The sequence below is a fragment of the Pongo abelii genome, chromosome X (genome assembly GCF_028885655.2).
Source record: "Pongo abelii isolate AG06213 chromosome X, NHGRI_mPonAbe1-v2.0_pri, whole genome shotgun sequence".
Classification (NCBI taxonomy): Eukaryota; Metazoa; Chordata; class Mammalia; order Primates; family Hominidae; genus Pongo; species Pongo abelii.
Genome location: NC_072008.2, coordinates 162,062,690 through 162,084,270, shown reverse-complemented (window position 1 = coordinate 162,084,270; position 21,581 = coordinate 162,062,690). Strand labels below are relative to the sequence as shown.

General features: G+C 38.1%; 1 protein-coding gene across 3 annotated transcripts in view; it reads left to right on the top strand.

Moving 5' to 3' along the window:
- TMLHE (trimethyllysine hydroxylase, epsilon) overlaps positions 1–21,581 on the top strand; it is a 112,335-nt gene that overhangs the window by 61,903 nt on the left and 28,851 nt on the right. For all 3 annotated transcript variants that reach the window (XR_002913147.3, XM_024240999.3, XM_054545282.2), the window contains exons 2-3: positions 6,643–6,824; positions 21,262–21,438. Coding sequence is in view for 2 of the 3 variants with exons in the window: in XM_024240999.3 (XP_024096767.1) it covers positions 6,644–6,824; positions 21,262–21,438 (358 nt within the window). In the remaining variant the exon portion in view is untranslated. The remainder of the gene's footprint in view (positions 1–6,642; positions 6,825–21,261; positions 21,439–21,581) is intronic.

Below are 21,581 nucleotides of genomic sequence, written 5' to 3'. Positions count from 1 at the left end.
ATTTACAAAACCATCTACAACATGCCATCCACAATATCCAACATTCCAAAAAATACTACATATATAACAAAATGGGTAAATAGTCATAATAAGCAGGGAGGACAATAGTCAATAAAGGCAGACTCACAGATAACCCAGATATTGGTGTTTTCTGACCAGGACATTAAAACTGTTATTGTAAATATGTTAGAGAACTTACAGGAGCAGATAAGTGGAATGAATGAACAGATGGAAAACTTCAGAGGATAAACAGAATTTCTAAATAAGGACCAAGTGGAAATACTAGAACTGAAAAGTGAAGTGGAGGTAACATTTCCTAACTTATTTTGTGATCATTAAAAAGTCAGGAAACAACAGATGCTGGAGAGGATGTGGAGAAATAGGAACACTTTTACACTGTTGGTGGGAGTGTAAATTAATTCAACCATTGTGGAAGACAGTGTGGCAATTCCTCAAGGATCTAGAACTAGAATTAGGATTTGACCCAGCAATCCCATTACTGGGTATATACCCAAAGGATTTGGGGTGGGGGGAGTGGGAAGGGATAGCATTAGGACGAATACCTAATGTTAAATGACAGGTTAATGGGTGCAGCACACCAACATGGCACATGTATACATATGTAACAAACCTGCACGTTGTGCACATGTACCCTAAAACTTTAAGTATAATTAAAAAAAAAAAGAAAATACATGAGCTGCTGGAAACTTGTATGCAGTTACATTAGAATATGCAGGCAAGCTGATATAGTGCATGTTGGAACAGTCCAGAATGAGACAATATTAAAAATATTTATTTTAGGACCCGAGGTAGGTGTTGAAATGGATATGAAGGGCATGCAGCCTCACCCAACTGTCTGTGCATTGCCATGCCATTTAAAGGGCCAAGCACCTTTTGAGAGTTGATGCGCTTTATTTACTAAAAGTAAAAATATCTTTGGTCCCATTTTTCTTTTCTTTTGGGGGTAAAAAATAATTTGTTAGTTGTCAAGATAGCCAGGCTGAAGAAAAAATGGCTTTTCCCCTCGTTTTTAACCTGTTTTGATGACATAGTAACCAAATAACCAAGTGGTTCATATACACTCAAGATATTGAATCACAGTCTCTAGGGGCAGGGCCAGATCATCAGAACTTTTCTAAAGTTCCCCACATCAATCTACTGTGCCATCAGGATTGAGAAACCACTTGTCTGAAGTCTCACCAGTTTGAACTGACATTAGTAAGGAGAAAACTTAGTCCAAAAGAGAAGGCTAGCAAAAGGAAACATGTAAATCAGCTATGAAATGTGAATGTGTTGCTTCAGGAATTGCTTCATTGAATTAAGGGCATAAAAAGAACTTTGAGAGTTCAATTATTTCATTCATGTGCATCCAGATAGAAACATACTCCAGGAATTGATACTCTGTTTTTAACAGCTTTCAGTGCTACTTATCCAAGTATCTTTTTGTAATCCATTCCCAAATATTGCAATGGATGGAAAAGCAAGCAAGCAAGTAGACCAATAGTACAAAACATTATAGAAATAACTTATTTTTACACATAATAAAAATGGAAGTAAAATTAGTTACTTTAGGATTAGTTTAATTAGGACAAGTTAAATTAGGATTGAGACTATGCATCATGGGTAAATTTTCATATATGCATATTACAATAAAACTGATTTTGCAAGACCAAAAAAAAATCATTCTACGATAAAGACACATGCACACGTATGTTGACTGCAGCACTGTTCACAATAGCAAAGACTTGGAAACAACCCAAATGCCCATCAATGTGAGACTGGATAAAGAAAATGTGGCACATATACACCATGGAATACTATGCAGCCATAAAAAGGATGAGTTCATGTCCTTTGCAGGGACATGGATGAAGCTGGAAACCATCATTCTCAGCAAACTAACACAGGAACAGAAAACCAAACACCACGTGTTCTCACTCATAAGTGGGAGCTGAACAATGAGAACATATGGGCACAGGGAGGGGAACATCACACACTGGGGCCTGTCGGGGAGTGGGGGCTAGGGGAGGGATAGCATTAGGAGAAATACCTAGTGTAGGTGACGGGTTTATGGGTGCAGCAAACCACCATGGCACATGTATACCTATGTAACAAACCTGCACGTTCTGCACATGTATCCCAGAACTTAAAGTACAATTTAAAAAACCCAGCATAAATCTGATAAAATACCTGATAAAGATGACACACACACATACACACACCAGACCATGTATTCCTCATGTATCTAGATGCAAAATACTGAAACAAAATTTCAGCATATTGAATCCAACAATGTATAAAAAGGATAATATATCATAATCAAATGGGGTTTATTCCAGAAATGCAAGGTTGTTTTAACATAGGAAGTCAATCAGAATAATTAACCACTTTACTAGAATAAAGCAACAAGCCATAAAATAATAGATGTAGAAAGTACATTTACTAAAATTCAAGTAATATTCCTGAAAAATACTCTCAGAAAACTAGGAATTGAAGGAAACTTCCCCAACCAGAAAAAGGCCATTAATAACAATAACAAAAAAATCCAAAAACATGGCTAACAACATACTTAATCATGAAACTAGAATGTTTTCCCCTAAGATCAGGAACAAGGCAAGGTTGTCCATGCTTACTCCTCCTAACTAGTGAGCGCAATGCAGCAAAAAAACAAACAAAAGGTATAAAGTTTGCAAAAGAAGATGTAGAACTCTATTCATATATGACATTCCTTATATAGAAAATGCTGAGAAATTTCCAAAGCTCTTACTGGAAGTAATAACTGTTTTTAATAAGATTACAGCATTCCAGGTCAGAATATAAAAGTTAGTTGCATTGTGTATACTGTTAGCAATTGCAAATTGAAATTTTAAAATGCTGCTTGTAATAGCACAGGAAATCACTTAGGAATGAATTCAATGAAAGATGTGCAAGACCTCTATACTTGCTATTGTCAGACATCTTAATTTTTGCCGATCAAATGGTTATATCATATCTCACTGTGGCTAGATTACAATTCCCTAATCATTAATGATGTTGAACATCTCTTCATGAATTGATTGACCATATTGACCATATGTGTTTTCTCTTAGAAATGTCTGTTAATACTATTTGCTCACATATTGTTTGCTTTTCCTATTGATTTGTAGGATGTCTTTTTTTTTTTTTTTTTTTTTTTTTGAGACAGAATCTCACTCTGTCGCCCAGGCTGGAGTGCAGTGGCGCAATCTCAGCTCACTGCAACCTTTGCCTCCTGGGTTCAAGCGATTCTCCTGCCTCAGCCTCCTGAGTAGCTGGGATTACAGGTGTGTGCCATCACACCTGGCTAATTTTTGTATTTTTCAGTAGAGACAGGGTTTCACCATGTTAGTCAGGCTGGTCTCGTACTTCTGACCTTGTGATCCGCCCGCCTTGACCTCCCAAAGTGCTGGGATTTCAGGCGTGAGCCACCGCGCCCAGCCTGTAGGATGTCTTTAAATATTCTTGATATTAATACTTTGTCAGTTGTGTGAATTTCAGATACCTGCTGCCAGTTTGCAAATTGCTTGATTATTAATCCCTTGTCAGATGGGTGGTTGGCAAATTATTTTCTCCCATTCTCCCGGTTGTCCCTTCACTTTGTTGGTTGTATCCTTTGAAGTACAGTAGCTTTTTAACTTGATGTGATCCCATTTGTCCATTTTTGCTTAGCTTGCCTGTGCTTTTGAAGTCTTACTCCAGAAATCTTTGCCCAGACCAACGTCCTGGTATGTTTCCCCAGTGTTTTCTTGTAGTAGTTTCATAGTTTGCAGTCTTAGATTTAAGTCTTTAATTCACTTAGATTGTATTTTTTGTATATGGCAAGAGATAGGGGTCTCATTCTTCTGCATATGGATATCCAGTTTTGCTTGGGCTGATTTCTAAAAATTGAAACTGGTAACATTTGAGTAGTGAGATTATGGGAAATGGGGGAGGAGAGACTTTGTTTTCTACCATTCTTTATCATTTAAATACATATGTATTTCTGTATGTATCTATAGCAGGTGTGGAGATTTTAATTATATGTGTCATTGTATATGCCAAACCTCATCAACAGTTTCCTTGAAAGAATGGGGTGGTAAATAATGAAAGAAAGAGGCTTTTACTTATTATTTTATATATTTCAGGGTTGTGTGGATTATTTCCAACACCTTCAACAATCCCCCCATCTTTTTTTTTTTTTTTTACAATCAGTTTTATTTTTTAAGTAAATATAAAACAACGAAACCTTCTTCAAAGAACACTAGTCATGTGGAGCTCCACCACTTTCCTCAGGCATGGTTAACTTCTTACTCCTTTGCACCTTTCACTGTGTTGTATGCTTAAAACTATTACAAATAGTAGTAGTTATCACCCTGTACTTGTCTTTCTTCCCTGCTAGATTGTGAACATCTTGAATGGTGGCTAGGACTGCTGATTTATTTATGTTTGTATCTTAATACTTAAGAAAGTACCTATTATAGCCGGGCGTGGTGGCTCAGGCCTGTAATCCCAGCACTTTGGGAGGCAGAGGCGGCGGATCACGAGGTCAGGAGATCGAGACCATCCTGGCTAACACGGTGAAACTCCGTCTCTACTAAAAATACAAAAAATTAGCCGGGCGTGTGGTGGGCGCCTGTAGTCCCAGCTACTCGGGAGGCTGAGGCAGGAGAATGGCGTGAACCCAGGAGGCGGAGCTTGAAGTGAGCCGAGATCACACCACTGCAATCCAGCCTGGGCGACACAGCAAGACTCCGTCTCAAAAAAAAAAAAAAAAAAAAAGTACCTATTAGTAATATTTATTTTGTGAAATAATGAAGTGAGTGAATATACTTAAGAGTAGATTTTTGGGAGATTATTCGATGTAGTGGGAGAAGAGTATTTGATTAAGAATTTAATATTTGACTAGGAGTTGGAAATTTTTTTTCTTTGAAGATCCAGATAGCATATATTGTAGACTTCATAGACTACAAAGAAGAAATTCTAGTGTGGTCTTGGTCTGGAGTCTTGGTGTCATACTCATCTTTGTTTTTCTTTATAACTCCTTAAAAAATATAAAATCCATTTTTAGTTTGTGTGGCACAGATTGCCAGCCCCTGTTTCAAACAGTATCTATAGGTAGGAGGTTGGAAACAAGAGACAGTGAAGAAATAAATGTAACCCAGATATCAGCAAAGGAGTTTCTGTGCTCTCCTCTTTGCCCTCAGCCATAAAATCTCAATAAATTTGACTTTAGCCTTCCATTCTCTATCCTGTAATTACAGACTGCTCCCTAGTGATTAGTAAATTCTATTATATCTCTAGCTATGGCTTTAATTTATGTGATTGGTTTCATCCCATATCAGCATGAAGTTCAGTCCTTTCATCAGCTTACAACTCACATACCCCCACATATGCATGCGCACACACACACAGGCACTCACCAGTCCACTCAAGATAAGCATTTTGTGGGTTTAATTACACTACTGCATATTTGAGGGTGTAACTGAGAAGGTTCACATTGAGAACCACACACCCTATCTGCAATCACATAGCTCTCTCAGTCTTCCGCCATAGGACAAATTAATTCCTTTTAAGACCTTATACAAATGGTGTTGTTTTATTAATTTTTCTAAAACTATGCTACTCAGCATCACCAATTCCAAGCAGTTTTATCAAGGCATTTTCCCAACAGATACAGTTTATTCCTAACAACAGCCATAATAACGATAGTAATAGCAGTGATACATATGTAGGGCTTAGTATGGAACATATAATTCTAAGTATTTTAGTCCTCACAGTAAAGCCATGAGATAAATACTATTATCAACCTCATTTTACAAAGGAAGAAATGGAGTCACTGAGGGTTTAAGTAACTTGCCCACGGCACACATAACCAGCGGAGAAGAAAGTTTCACATAGTCAGAATAGGGGTGATCAATAGTGTCACAAGCAGAGAGACCCAGAAGGATGAGACATGAAAAATAATCCTTTTACAATTATGGGTCAGTTGACAGGATAACGACAGGGAAACATTCTGAGAAATGCCTCATTCAGCAATTTCATGGTTGTATGAACATCCTAGAGTGTTAACAAACCCAGATGGTATAGCCTACTACACGTCTAGGCTATATGATATATATAGCCTGTTGCTCCTAGGCTACAAACCTGCATAGCATGTGACTGTACTGAATACTGTAGGCAATTGTAACATAACACTGAGCATTTGTGTATGTAAACACATCTAAACATAGAAAAGGTAATGCATTGTGCTACATTACCATGTCACTAGGTGATAGGATTTTTTCAGCTCCATTATAATCTTATGGGACCACCATCATATATGTGGTCTGTTACTGACAGAAATGTCATTATGCAGATGACTGTATGTATTTGGTAGGTTAAGATTAGTGAATTTTTTAAAGCACTGCTTCAGTTAGGTAGTAGGCCAAAAGGAAGATTGTATGATATAAAATAAGAGTGGCTAATGAGAAAATGTAAGTAATGGTTATAGATCACTTATGCTTAACTTTTCACAATTTCTCCTTTGTTTAATCCTCTGTATTGAGATCATTAAATCTATCATTTTACATAATTATATCTGTAGTGTTATTCCTATAGCCTCATAAAAGTTGTTGTATATTACTAACTTGTTATTATCCAATCTTCTAGGATGTGGTACCACAGATTGTCCCACCTACACGGCAGGCTTCAGGACTTGCTGAAGGGAGGAGTCATATATCCAGCCCTTCCACAGCCCAACTTCAAAAGCTTACTTCCTTTAGCTGTCCATTGGCACCATACAGCCTCCAAGTCTCTGACTTGTGCTTGGCAGCAACATGAAGATCATTTTGGTAAGAGATGTGTGAAGACAGATACTTTTTAAAACTTGTGGTAAGAAATATTTGCTTTGGCAGCACATATATAAAAAATTGGGATGATAAAATTGTGGTAAGAAAACACATAGTATAAAATTTACTATCTTAACCATTTTAAGTGTACAATTCACATTGTTATGCAATGATAAATACCTTTTGTGTGGTCTGAAAATACTTTTTGTGGAGTTGACAGGACCTCTAGCCATTTATTTTTAAGATTAACCTACAAGTTGGGAGAAAGACAAAAATAACAGAGGGCAATAGTGAAATCCCTTCTCAACTAGGGGAAGGCAACTCAGCCTGCTCCAGCCCCACTCCATCTCCCTGTCTTACCTAAGGGAAAAAAAAAATAAAGAAAAGCCTTAATATACAAGGGAGAGGGTTTCAAAGACATAGACTAGGAATGTTACAACCACAGAAAGTATTAGTTGGCAGGAGGGAATACTTTACCTATGTGTATGAGTCTCTTCTAAGGCTGCCATAACGAATTACACAAACTAGGTGATTTAAAACAACAGTGTATTTTCTCATAGTCTTGGAGGGTTGGTAAGGCCATGCAGTCATTGGATTTAGAACACACCCTAATCCAGTGTGACCTCATTTTAACTTGATTACATCTGCAAAGACGCTTTCTAAATAAGGTCACATTCACAGGTATCAGGGATTAGGACTTCAACATATCTTTTTGGGGGTTACAGTTCAATCTACCACACCCTGGAAGAGAAACAAAAACAATTGTGAAAGTCATACTTCCAAGACACAGGCCCACTATGCACTCCAAAGACTGAGAATCTGAAGATTGTAGAAGGCCCTCATCCCCCCACACCCTACAACAAGTTAATAAGCCTCCAGGTAAAATGACAATGGATTACAGCTGGAAGAGCTGCAAGAGACAGCCTGTCTCTGAGGTACAGCACAAAGGGAAGGGCCAAGGCCAAGAGAGAAGACAAAAGCAAAATCACTAGAGAAATTTAATGCTTCTGGTACCCACAGAGACAACAAACATCAAACACAACCTAACTCTGGGCCAGATTAATATAAATATTCATGGTAAAATCCTATTTACCTCAGTAGCTATTGCTCTATACAAGATGTCTGGCTTTTAACAAAAACAAAATTACAAAACTTGCTAAGGCAAGAAATAACACAATTTGAAGAGACAAAGCAAGATCAGAACCAGACTTACATATGACACAGGTGTTGAAATTATCAGTCAGAATTTTAGGATTTTTTCTATTTCTGTGAAAAATGTAATTGAAATTTTGACAAGAGCTGCATTGAATCTGTAGATCACGTCAAATAGCATAGATATTTTAATAATATTAATTCCTCCAATCCATGAAGATGGAATTTTTTTCATTTATTTGTGTGTTCTCCAATTTATTTAATCAATGTTTTATAGTTTTGAGTGTAGAGATTATTAATCTCCTTGGTTAAATTTATTCCTAAGTATTTTTTTGCAACTATTACAAATAGCATTGTTTTCTTGATTTCTTTTTCAGTTAGTTCATTGTTAGGGTTTAGAAGCATTAATGATTTTTGTATGTTGATTTTACTGAATTCATTAAGTCTAACAGTTTTTTGGTAGTCTCTTTAGAGTTTTCTATATATAAGATTATTTCATCAGTGAACAGAGACAATTTCATCTCTTTCTTTCTTATTTATTTGCATGTCTTTTATTTCTTTTCCTTGCCTAGTTACTCTGGCTGCGACTTCCAGTACTATGTGGAGTAAGAGTAGGAAGAGTGAGCATCATTGTCTTGTTCCTGATCTGAAAGGAAAAGTTTTCAACTTAAGACCCTGAATGGCTAAAGCAATCTTGAGCAAAAAGAACAAAGCTGGAGGCATCGTACTACCTGATATCAAAATATATTACAAAGCAATAGTAATCAAAACAATATGGTACTGGCATAAAAATAGACACATTAACAAATGCATTCTAAATAAACACACACACACACCTTAAAATAAACAAGCAGGACCTCACACGTAGGCATATTATATTAAAACTGCAGAAAACCAAAGACAAAGAGATATTCTTGAAGGCAGCCTAGTGGGGAGAAAAACACCTTACCTACAGAGAAACAAAGATAAGAATTGCAGTGGACTTCTCATCAGGAACTGTGCAAGCAAGAACACAATGGAATGACAACCTTAAAGTGTTAAAGGGGGGACAACTACCAATGTAGAATGATATATCCAGCAAAATGATCCTTCAAAAGTGAAAGATAAAGACTTTTTTCATACATCAATACTATTTCGATTACTGTTGCTTTGTTGCATGTTTTGAAATTGGGAAGTGCGAGGCCTCCAATTTTGGTCTCATTTTTCAAAATTATTTTGACTATTCAGGGTCCCTTGAGATTCCCTATGACTTTTAGGAAGGTTTTTTTCTGTTTCTACAACAAATTCCATTGGAGTTTTGATAGGCATTGCATTTAATCTGTAGATCACTTTGGGTAGTACGGACATTTTAACAACATTAAGCCTTCCAATCCATGAGCATGAGATGCCTTTTCATTTATTTGTAACTTTCTTTGATTTATCTTAGCAACATTTTGTAGTTTTCACTGTACAAGTGTTTCACTAACTTGGTTAAGTTTATTCCTAAGTATTTCATCCTTTTTGATGCCATATGCAGAAGGCTGAAACTGGATCCCTTCCTTATACCTTACACAAAAATTAACTCAAGATGGATTAAAGACTTAAACATAAGGCCTAAAACCATAAAAACCCTAGAAGAAAACCTAGGCAATACCATTCAGGACATAGGCATGGGCAAAGACTTCATGACTAAAGCACCAAAAGCAATGGCAACAAAAGCCAAAATAGACAAATGGGATCTGACTAAACTAAAGAGCTTCTCCACAGCAAAAGAAACTACCATCAGAGTGAACAGGCAACCTACAGAATGGGAGAAAGTTTCTGCAATCTATCCATCTGACAAAGGGCTAATATTCAGAATCTACAAAGAACTTAAACAAATTTACATGAAAAAAAAAACCCATCAAAAAGTGGGCAAAGGATATGAACAGACACTTCTCAAAAGCAGACATTTATGCAGCCAACAAACATGAAAAAAGCTCATCATCACTGGTCATCAGAGAAATGCAAATCAAAACCATAATGAGATATCATCTCACATCAGTTAGATTGGCAATCATTAAAAAGTCAGGAAACAACAGATGCTGGAGAGGATGTGGAGAAATAGGAACACTTTTACAGTGTTGGTGGGAGTGTAAATTAGTTCAACTATTGTGGAAGACAATGTGGAGATTCCTCAAGGATCTAAAACTAGAATTACCATTTGACTCAGCAATCTCATTACTGGGTATATACCCAGAGGATTATAAATCATTCTACTATAAAGACATATGCACACGTATGTTTATTGCAGCACTGTTCACAATAGCAAAGACTTGGAAACAACCCAAATGCCCATCAATGTGAGACTGGATAAAGAAAATGTGGCACATATACACCATGGAATACTATACAGCCATAAAAAAGGATGAGTTCATGTCCTTTGTAGGGACATGGATGAAATTGGAAATCATCATTCTCAGCAAACTATCGCAAGGACAAAAAACCAAACACCGCATGTTCTCACTCATAGGTGGGAATTGAACAAAGAGAACACATGGACACAGGAAGGGGAACATCACACTCTGGGGACTGTTGTGGGGTGGGGGGAGGGGGGAGGGATAGCTTTAGGAGATATACCTAATGCTAAATGACGAGTTGATGCGTGCAGCACACCAGCATGGCACATGTGTACATATGTAACAAACCTGCACATTGTGCACATGTACCCTAAAACTTAAAGTATAATAATAATAAAATAAATAAATAAATAAATAATTCTAAAAAAAAATTAGACGAGAAAGAGAAGTAACAGAAATCTAAATTGGAAAAGATGAAGTAAAATTGTCTCTATTCACAGATGACATGATCTTATGTGTAGAAAACCCTAAATATTCCATATGCAATAAGAGTATTATAACTAATAAATGATGTCAGAAAATTTGCAGGATACAAAAGCAATACATAAAATGCATTGCATTTCTATATATTAATGGTGACCAATCTAAGAAGAAAAATTAAGAAAAAATTCCATTTATTTATTTTATTTCTTATTATACTTTAAGTTCTGGGGTACATGTGCAGAACATGCAGGTTTGTTACATAGGTATACATGTGCCATGGTGGTTTGCTGCACCCATCAACCTGTCATCTATCATTTGAGGATATAGCAACAAGGTAGCCATCTGCACACCAAGAAGAGTGTCCTCACCAGGAATCAAATGGCCTGGAACCGTCATCTTAGACTTCCTAGCTTCCAGACAGTGAGAAATAAATATCTGTTGTTTAAGCTACCCAGTCTGTTATAATTTTGTTATAGCAGCCTGAACTGACTAACACAGCCAGATAGTAAATATTTTAGGCTTTTTTTGGGCCATGTACAATCTCTGTCCCATGGTTGTCTTAGTTGGCTCAGGCTGCTTTAACAAAATACCATAGCCCAGGAGGCAGAGGCTGCAGTAAGCCAAGATCGCACCACTGCACTCTAGCCTAGGCGAGAGAGCGAGCCTGTGTCTCAAAAAAAAAAAAAAAAAAAAACGCAGGGACGGGGAGAAATGAGAAGGAAGGAAGAAGTGATGGGTCCCAGCTAAGCCCAACATTTAGCAGCAGCCCTGCCCATGAGGCTCTTTGAGGTGACTGCGCCTTTTGAAACGGAGGAAGAACTAGCCCTGCTTGGGCCTGTGGTGGGAGTGGCAGCCCCGATGATCTCTAAATTGCCTTTAGCCTCACTCTTCCCTTTTTTTGAGGAATAAATAGCACATGCACAACTCTTTCAATTTTGTCCCATTTTCTCTGTTATTTTTGGTCCCAGCTGGCAGGTTTTCTGCTGGTATAATCCCATCTCTGTTTATGGCTTCTGTTGAGATGGCTGACTAGGACCATGGTTCATGCACACACTTATCTCTTTATCAAATGTGGATCAGCCACACCCTTAGTATTCTCTTTCAAACATACTTTCTCATTCTTTGCAATATGGATAAGCTGAGAATTTTCTAAATCTTTTAAGTCCTGGTTCCTTTTTGTTTAACAGTTCCTTCTTCAATTCATTTATCTCTTCTCATATTTTACTATAAGCAGTCAGAAGGAACCAACTGCTCTCTCATCACTTTGCAGCTAAGTTTTTTGCCACTTTATAAAAAGTGTCACTTTTTTTTCCATTGTCCAGTAGCATGTTCCTCTTTTCCATCTGAGACCTCATCAGAATGGCCTTTACCATTCATATTTCTACCAGCATTCTGTTTACAATTATTTATATTCTCTAGGAACATGGAGGCTTTCCCTCCAGCTGTCCTCTTTTTTTTCTGACCTCTTACCAGAAATGCCATTAGCAATCCCTTCACAGTAATCTAGGCTTTTTTCTAGCATGTACCTCAAAACTCTTTCAGCCTCTACCCCATTACCCATTTCCAAAGCTGCTTCCACAATTTTAGGTATTTGTTACAGCAGTACCCTACTTCTCAGTACCAATATCTGTATTAGTCAGTGTTCTCCAGAGAAACAGAATAGAACCAATAGGGGAATATATATGTGTGTGTGTGTGTGTGTGTGTGTGTGTAAAGGAATTAGCTCACACGATTATGGAAACTAAAAAGTACCAGTCTTCCATCCATAAGCTTGAGACCCAGGAAACCTGGTGATATGATTCCAGTTTAGTCTGAAGGCCTAAGAACCAGGAGAACCTTTCTAAGTTCTAGTCAAAGTTCAAAGGCCTAAAATGGAAGGCTGATATGTGAGTTTCAGTCCAAGAACAGGAAAAGACCAATATCCCAGCTCAAGCAGGCAGATAGAATTATCCCCACATTGCAGAAGGCAATGTACTCTACTCAGTCTATTGATTTAAATGCTAATTTCTTCCAGAAACACTCTCACAGAATTAATGTTTAGCCACTTATCTGGGCACCCCATGGTCCAGTCAAATTGGCATATAGAGTTAACCATTACAGTGATTTTCTTTGTTTTGTTTTTGTTTTATTACACTTTTAAAGTGTAAAAACCATTTTTTATCTTGCAAGCCAAACAAAATAGGTCACACACTATATTTGACCCATAAGCTATAGTTTGTTGAACTGTGCATCATCTCACTGCAGTGACCAAACTGAATAAGGGTTAGTGGTACTCAAACACTTTTGTCACTCTAAGGAAAGGGTTCTCAATATTTTTAGGTTATAGACCCCATAGAAATTCTACACACACACACACACACACACACACATTTTGCATATTATTCCACACACCCTAGGACAAGAACTCCAACTGTAGGGCACTACCAAATGAATAGCCCTATTTCAGAGTATCAGCAGTTGTATCAGACAGTCTTTCAATTAAGTTCATTATCTATAGATTTTCAAGCATCCAGTTGGGGTATACCTTGAAAGCACTTGTATAAGGCATGCCTGCCATCACAGACAAAATGACTCAGTAAAGACCAAGTGTTGGCTTATAATGAGGAAATAATATAGGTACATGGAGGTGATGCCCCAGTAGTCCATTCTGCTTCTCTCCTGTAAAGCTCAAGACTATTAGAAGGGAAAGACATTTTCTGCAGGACATAAGTTGCCTTCTATCTGCATGTTTGACTTAGGCAATAGGATTTTCTGTAATATTCTCAGAGGGTTTCTGATGCCTGCTTTTTTTCTGTGTGTAGGTAACCCTTCTGTTTCTATACATATCTCATCATCTTTTCTTGTTGTTGAAAATCTGGACATTTTAGATAACATTTTATGGAAACTGAGTTCTGATGTCCCCAGAGGAATTGTTGCATATTTTTGTGTATTTGTTTGTATTTTGTGTATTTGTTTGTTTTGTGTATTTTTTTGTTGTCGGGGGTAATTCTGTGGAGTCTTTGTCCCCTGCAGTGTGTAGCCACTGATGTCTCTGCTCAGGTTTTATTTTTACTTCTTGTTTTTATTTTTAACTGTGGTTTCCTAAGCATTGCACTGGGGTCACCATAGCCCAGAGGCTCTCAATTGGGGTCTATTTTGCCCCCCAGGGGACCTTTGGCATTGTCTGGAGACATTTTTTGTTGTCACAACTGGAGAGGAAGATGCTGCTGACACCTGGTCAGTAGAGACCAGAGATGCTGCTAAGCATCCTACAGTCCACAGGACAGCACCCTATGACAAAAAGACTATCTGGCCCAGATGTCCATAGGCCTAGTTGAGGCATCAGGTTTGGAATTCCTGATATAGTTTAGAGGCCAGCCAACTATTGATCAGAGGTTATGCTTACAAAACTTAATGTAATAAGGCTTCCACCCTTTGCCAGAGGATCTGTGTGTTGTTTAAGGCATACACTTGAAGTTTGAGCTATTTACAAGTGATATGGTTTGGATGTTTGTCTCCTCCAAATCTCATGTTGAAATGTGATCTCCAATGTTAGAAATGGGGCCTGATGGGAGGTATTTGGGTCATGAGGGCAAATCCCTCATGAATGGCTTGGTGCCTGCCCCTCAGTAATGAGTTCAGACAAGATCCAGTTGTTTAAAAGAGGCTGGCACTTCTTCACTCTCTCTCGCTCTCTCTCTCACTATGTGATGTGTTAGCTCCCCTTCACCTTCTGCCATGATTATAAGCTTCCTGAGGCCCTCACCAGAAGCAGATGCCAGCACTATGCTTTCTGTAGAACCTGCAGAACCATGAGCCAAATAAATCTCTTTTCTTTACAAGTTACCTAGCCCCAGGTATTTCTCTATAATGATGCAAACAGACTAACCAAAGAAGTTTGTCCTAGTTTTTACCTTCTGTCATTCTCATGTCTCCTACAAAAAGCCTCATTTTCATCCAGAGACATGTAAATAACTACGGCCATTTCCAGTCTCTCTTCAGTGTGCATACAGCACTGCATGCGTGTGCAACCTTCCAAATACTAGGGATGTGTGGGAGCTTTTCAAGGCCCATTATAGCTTTCTCACTCCCTATATAGCCTGGTTAGATTTCTGCCTGTTCTTCTGGTCTGTTGTTTGCTCCAACCAGTATGGTTTCCCTAATTGTTTTTGATAACACCCAGATGCATGGGGGTTTTATGCATGCCCTGCTCCAAATCAAGTTAGTCATATTTGACAGCAAAGCTGCCGGTTTTCTTGGTTTAGCCCACCTTCGTGGAACTACTGCTGATTGGAGCTAGAGGTGGAGGAATAGGAATGGGAGCACCCTATGCTAAAATACACCACAGATTCCCACTGTTTTTACCCAAGGTTCAGTAGTTTTTTTGTAAATAAATGCTTCCTTTTTAAAAGAAATTGCATTGTGTATGTTGAAAGTATATGACATGATATTATGAGATACATATAGACAGTAAAATGGTTACTATAGTGAAGCAAATTAACATATCAATCATCTTACATAGTTACCCATTTTTTGTGGCAAGAACAGCTACAATTGACTCATTTAGCAAAAATCCAAAATACAATGCATTATTATAAACTATAGTCTTCATGTTGTTGTATAACAGACATCTAGATCTGTTCATTCTACATATCTGCTACTTTGTGTCCTTAACCATACATCTCCCATTTCCTCCCCCATGCCCCTACCCTTGGCCCTGGTAACCACTGTTTTATTCTCTCTGTATATTTATTTGACTGTTTTTTTAAGATTCCGGATACAAATGAGATCATGCAAATTTTTTTTCTGTATCTGGTTTATTTCACTTAGCATAATGTCCTCCAGGTTCATCCATATTATGGCAAATGGCAAGATCTCCTTTTTAAAAGGCTGAATAATATTCCATTGTCTATATATACCACAGTTTTTTATACATTCATCCATCAACAGACATTTAGGTTGTTTCCATATCTTGGCTTTCATGAATAATGCTGCAATGAACATGGAAGTGCAGGTATCTTTATGAGGTAGTACTTTCATTTCCTTTGGACATATACTCAGAAGGCAAAAGAATGAAATTGATCCTTTATCATCCTACACACAAATCAGCTCAAAATGGATAAAAGACTTAAACAAAAATAAGAGCTAGAAGAAAACAGGTGGTAAATCTCCTTGACATTGGCCTTGGCAATGATTTTTTTGGATATCACACCAACCGCTTAGGCTATGAAAACCAAAATAAATAAATGAGACAACATCAAACTAACCAGCTTATGCACAGCAAAGGAAACAGTCAACAAAATGAAAAGCTATCCTGGGGATTAGGAAAAATATTTGCAAACTGTATTTGTGGTAAGGGGTTCATATCCAAAATTTATAAAGAATTCATACAACTCAATAGCAACAAAACATATAACCCAATTAAAAAATGGTCAATGGATCTGAATAGACATTTCCCCAAAGAAGACATACAAATGACCAACACATATATGAAAAGATGCTCAACATCACTAATTATAAGAGAAATACAAATCAAAACTACTCTGATATACCACCTGACACCCATTAGAATACCTATTATCAAAAACACAAGAGATAACAAGTGTTGGCAAGGGTGTGGAGAAAAAGGAACTCTTGTACACTGTTGGTGGGAATGTAGATTGGTGTACCAATTATGGAAAACAGTATGAAGGTTACTAAAGAAATTAAAAATAGAATAAATACTTCTCAATTTGCTGTATACCTTTGGACAATTTCCAGAGTCTTAAAATGGTTCTTTTTTAGTTTGGCCAGTTTTATCAATTCTGAATTTATCAATTCAATCCCCAGTTCTCCCTTTTGGGGGAGAAAATTTGCCAAGCTCCTCACTGTGTTTTTCTAAAAGAAGTCTCACCTCCAGACTTCCAAGGCTGTACTTTGAGACACATTAGTGTACTAGGCTGTGGGGTTGCACGACTTGGGTTCATGTCCTAGCTCTACCACCTAATGATTATATTCTTACAAAGTTACTTAGCATCTCTGAGCTTTAGTTAGTTGTCCTTAAAATGAGAATGATAATACCAATGAAAGTGAATGTGAGAGGTACAGGTATAGCAGTTTTTAAAAACCATTGCTTAGTATCTTAAAATGTAGATAAACCACAGTTTATTCAGTGATTCTTCCACTTCCCCACTGATAGACATTTAGTCTTTTTTCTAATTATTTTTATTATTATAACCATCACTATTATGAATAACCTTATATGCAGCTCCACATGTGTGACACTTTCTATACGATAAATACTGAGAGGTGCACTACTATTTGTCCAAAGGAAAAGAAGTCATTATATCAAAAAGACACCTGTATGTGTATGTTCATCACAGCACAATTTACAATGGCAAAGATATGGAACCAATCTCAGTACCCATCAACCAATAAGTGGATAAAGAAAATGTATATATACACCATGGAATACTACTCAGCCATAAAAAAAAATGAAATAATGTATTTTGTGCAACTTGGATGGAGCTGAAGGCCATTATTCTAAGTGAAGTAACTCAGGAATGAAAAACCAAATACCGTATGTTCTTACTTATAAGTGGGAGCTAAGCTATGTTATGCAAAGGCATACAGAGTGGTATAAGGGACATTGGAGACTCAGAAGGGGAGAGGGAAGGAGGGGGATAAGGAATAAAAAACTACATATCAGTTTCAGTGTACACTACTCAGGTGATGGGTGCACTGAAATCTCTGACTTCACCAATATACAATTCATCCATGTAACCAAAAACCACTTGAGCCCCAGAAGCTATTGAAATAAAAAAAATATATTAAAAGATAAAATAAATAAATAAAGTACAAGAGAAAAAAGATAAATACTGAGAGGTGAATTTCTAGGTCAAATATGCACATTTTAAATTATTTTCATAGAAACTTGCTGATTGCCATCTAGTATAACTTTAACACTATATACTCCTACTACCAGTGTTTGCAAGTATGCATTTTTCCCCACATCCTTTAAAACACATTTTAATCAGCCTTTAAAATTTTTGTAGCTCTGATGGGTATAAAATGGTATCACATTTTGGTTTAAATACCCATTTCTTTGATTATTACCAAGGCTGGGGGCAGTTCATATGTTTGTCGGTCACTTCTGGTGACTTTCCTTATTGATATCCTTCACCTATTTTTCTGTTGGGTTTTTATCTTTAATGATCACAGAGGTTTATTCTGTATGCTGGATATTAATCCTTTTATGCTACAAATATTTTTCCTGTTACTTGTCTTTTAACTTTGCTTTTATATTGTTTGCAGAACAGAAGGTATTTATTTTAATATAGATTAATTTATCTCTATGCCTTTTGTGTCACATTAAAACAGCCTTTCCTACCTCAAAGTTGTCAACATTTAATGTTTTACAGTTTTAAATTTGTACTTTAATCCATCAGAAATTTATTTTTTTGAATTATATGAAGGCATAACTTATTTTTTCCTTTTCTTTTGTAAATTGGGTCACACACTTTATTTACCTTTTCTAAATGAGTAACCTGATGTATAGAAAGTCTTTGTTTTTTTTGTAATTTTTTTATTTTGCTATAACTTCAAATTAACAGGTTAGTTGCTAAAATAGTACAAGGACTTCCTGTATTAGTCTGTTCTCACACTGCCATAAAGAACTCCCAGAGAATGGTTAATTTATGAAGAAAAGAAGTTTAATTGACTCACAGTTCCATAGGTTGTACAGGAAGCATGGCTAGGAGGCCTCAGGAAACTTACATCTTGGTAGAAGGTAAAGGGCAAGCAAGCATGTCTTACCATGGTGGAGAAGGAGAGAGAGACAGCAAAGGGGGAAGTGCTACACACTTTTAAACAACCAGATCTCATGAGAACTCACTATCATTAGAGCAGCAAGGGGGGAATTTGCCCCCATGATCCAATCACCTCCCACCAGGTCCCTCCCCCAACACTGGGGATTACAATTCAACATGAGATTTGGGTGGGGACACAGAGACAAACCGTATCATTCCATCATTCCACTCCTAGCCCCTCCCAAATCTTATGTCTTTTCACATTTCAAAACCAATCACACCTTCCAACAGTCTCCTAAAGTCTTAACTCACTCCAGCACTAACTCAGAAGTTGAAGTCCAAAGTCTCATCTGAGACAAGGCAAGTCTCTTCCACCTATGAGCTTGTAAAATCTAAAACAAGTTTGTTACTTCCAAGATACAGTGGGGGTACAGGCATTGGGGTAAATGCTCCCATTCCAAATGGGAGAAATTGGCCAAAGCCAAGGGGCTACAGGCCCCATGCAAGTTCAAAACCCAACAGGGCAGTCATTAAATCTTAAAGCTCCAAAATAATCTCCTTTGACTCCATGTCTCACATCCAGGGTATGCTGATTCAAGGGGTGGGTTCCCACGGCCTTGGGCAGCTCTGCCCCTGTGGCTTTGCAAGGTACAGCCCCTGGGGGTGCTTTCACGGGCTGGCATTGAGTGGCTGTGGCTTTTCCAGGTGCACAGTGCAAGTTGTTGGTGGATCTACCATTCTGGGGTCTGGAGGATGGTGGCCCTCTTCTCATAGTTCCACTAGGCAGTGCCCTAGTGGGGCCTCTGTGTGGGGCTTCCAACCCCACATTTCTCCTCCACACTGCCCTAGTAGAGGTTCTTCATGAGGGCTCTGCCCCTACAATAGACTTCTACCTGGATATCCAGGCATTTCCAGCCATCCTGTGAAATCTAGGCAGAGGTTCCCAAGCCTCAACTCCTGCCTTCTGGGCACCCATAGGCCCAACAACACATGGAAGCCACCACTTGGGGCCTGCATCCTCTGAAGCAATGGCCCAAGCTATTCCTTGGTCCCTTTTAGCCATGGCTAGAGCTGGAGCAGCTGAGACACAGAGCCAAAGGACATGGGGGCCATGTCCCAAGGCTGCACAGAGCAGTAGGGCCCTGGGCCTGGCCCACAAAACTCTTTTTTCCCTCTTGGCCTCAGGGCCTGTAATGGGATGGGCTGCTGCAAAGGTCTCCGACATGCCCTGGAGACATTTCCCCCCCCCCCATTGTCTTGGATATTAACATTTGGCTTCTCTTCGCTTATGGAAATTTCTGCAGCCTTGAATTCCTCCCAGAAAATGGTTTGTTTTCCACCACATGGTTTCACTGCAAATTTTACAACCTTTCATACTGTTTCCCTTTTAAATATAAGTTCCAATTTCATACCATCTCTTTGCAAATACATATGAGCATACACTCTTAGAAGCAGCCAGGCTACATCTTGAACACTTTGCTGCTTAGACATTTCTTCTGCCAGATACCCTAAATCATCTCTCTCAAGTTGAAAGTTCCATAAATCCCTAGAGCAGGGGCACAATGCTGCCAGTCTCTGATAAAGCATAGCAAGAGTGACCATTACTCCAGTTCCCAATAAGTTCCTCATCTCCATTTGAGACCACCTCAGTATGGACTTCACTGTTTGCATCGCTATCAGCATTTTGGTCAAAACTATTCAAGAAGTCTCTAGGAAGTTCCTAACTTTCCCTCGCCTTTCTATCTTCTTCTGAGCCCTCCAAACTGTTCCAATCCCTGCCTGTTACCCAGTTCCAAAGTTGCTTCAACATTTTCAGGTATCTTTATAGCAATGCCTCACTTCTCTGGTAACAATTTTCTGTGTTTGTTTGTTCTCACATGGCTATAAAGAACTACCTGAAACTGGGTACTTTATGAAGAAAAGAGGTTTAATTGACTCACAGTTCTGCAGGCTGTACAGTAAGCATGGCTGGGAGGCCTCAGGAAACTTACAATCATGGTGGAAGCTGAGGGGAAGCAAGCACATCTTACCATGGCAAAGCAGGAGAAAGTGAAGGCAGAAGTGCTACACACTTTTAAACAACCAGATCTTGTGAGAGCTCAGTCACTTTCAGGAGAACAGCAAGGGGGAAATTTGCCCCCATGATCCAATCACCTCCCACCAGGTCCCTCCCCCAACACTGGGGATTACAATTCAACATGAGATTTGGGTGGGGACACAGAGCCAAACCATATCACCGCCTATATATCCTCTACGCACCTATGCTTCCTTCTTTTGATACTTGAATGGTTTCATTTTCTAAATTTAGTACTCCTATATATTTTGAGTTTATCTTGATAACCTTGTGACAACATGACATATAGACACAAATTTATCTTTTCCCAAGTTCTATCTAGTTTTCCCAACACCATTTATTTAAAAAATTCATCTTTTCCTCAATGACTTTTGCTGTCACTTTATTACATACCAGATTTCCATATGCATTTGGGTATATTTCTGGGCTTTTTATACTCTTCCATCATTTTATCTATTTAAATACAACATTACACCATTTTAATTATAGAAGTTCTACAGTATATTTTAATATCTGGTAAGGGGCAAGTCCCTCCCCTCAACCCTTATTGCTTATTGGTAGAAGACTTTTAGAAGGAAGTTTTCTGGATGCTGATTTTTTTAAGTTATCTCAATAAATAGTTCTGATGAATGTGATCTTTTCCCTAGAGCTGAAATATGCTAATACCGTGATGCGCTTTGATTATGTCTGGCTTCGAGACCACTGCCGCTCAGCATCGTGCTACAACTCTAAGACTCACCAGCGCAGCCTGGATACTGCCAGTGTGGATTTATGTATCAAGCCAAAGACCATTCGTCTGGATGAGACCACACTCTTTTTCACTTGTGAGTGGACAGGAGACTTGATCTTCTTTGGGGGTACTCTTCTGAAGGACAGTTATTTTGTGGAAAATGGTTTGTTCCTTTCAAAAATAGGTTATTAGTTACTTTTCTTTTTTTCTTGTTTTGGAAGGATTTTTTGAAACATT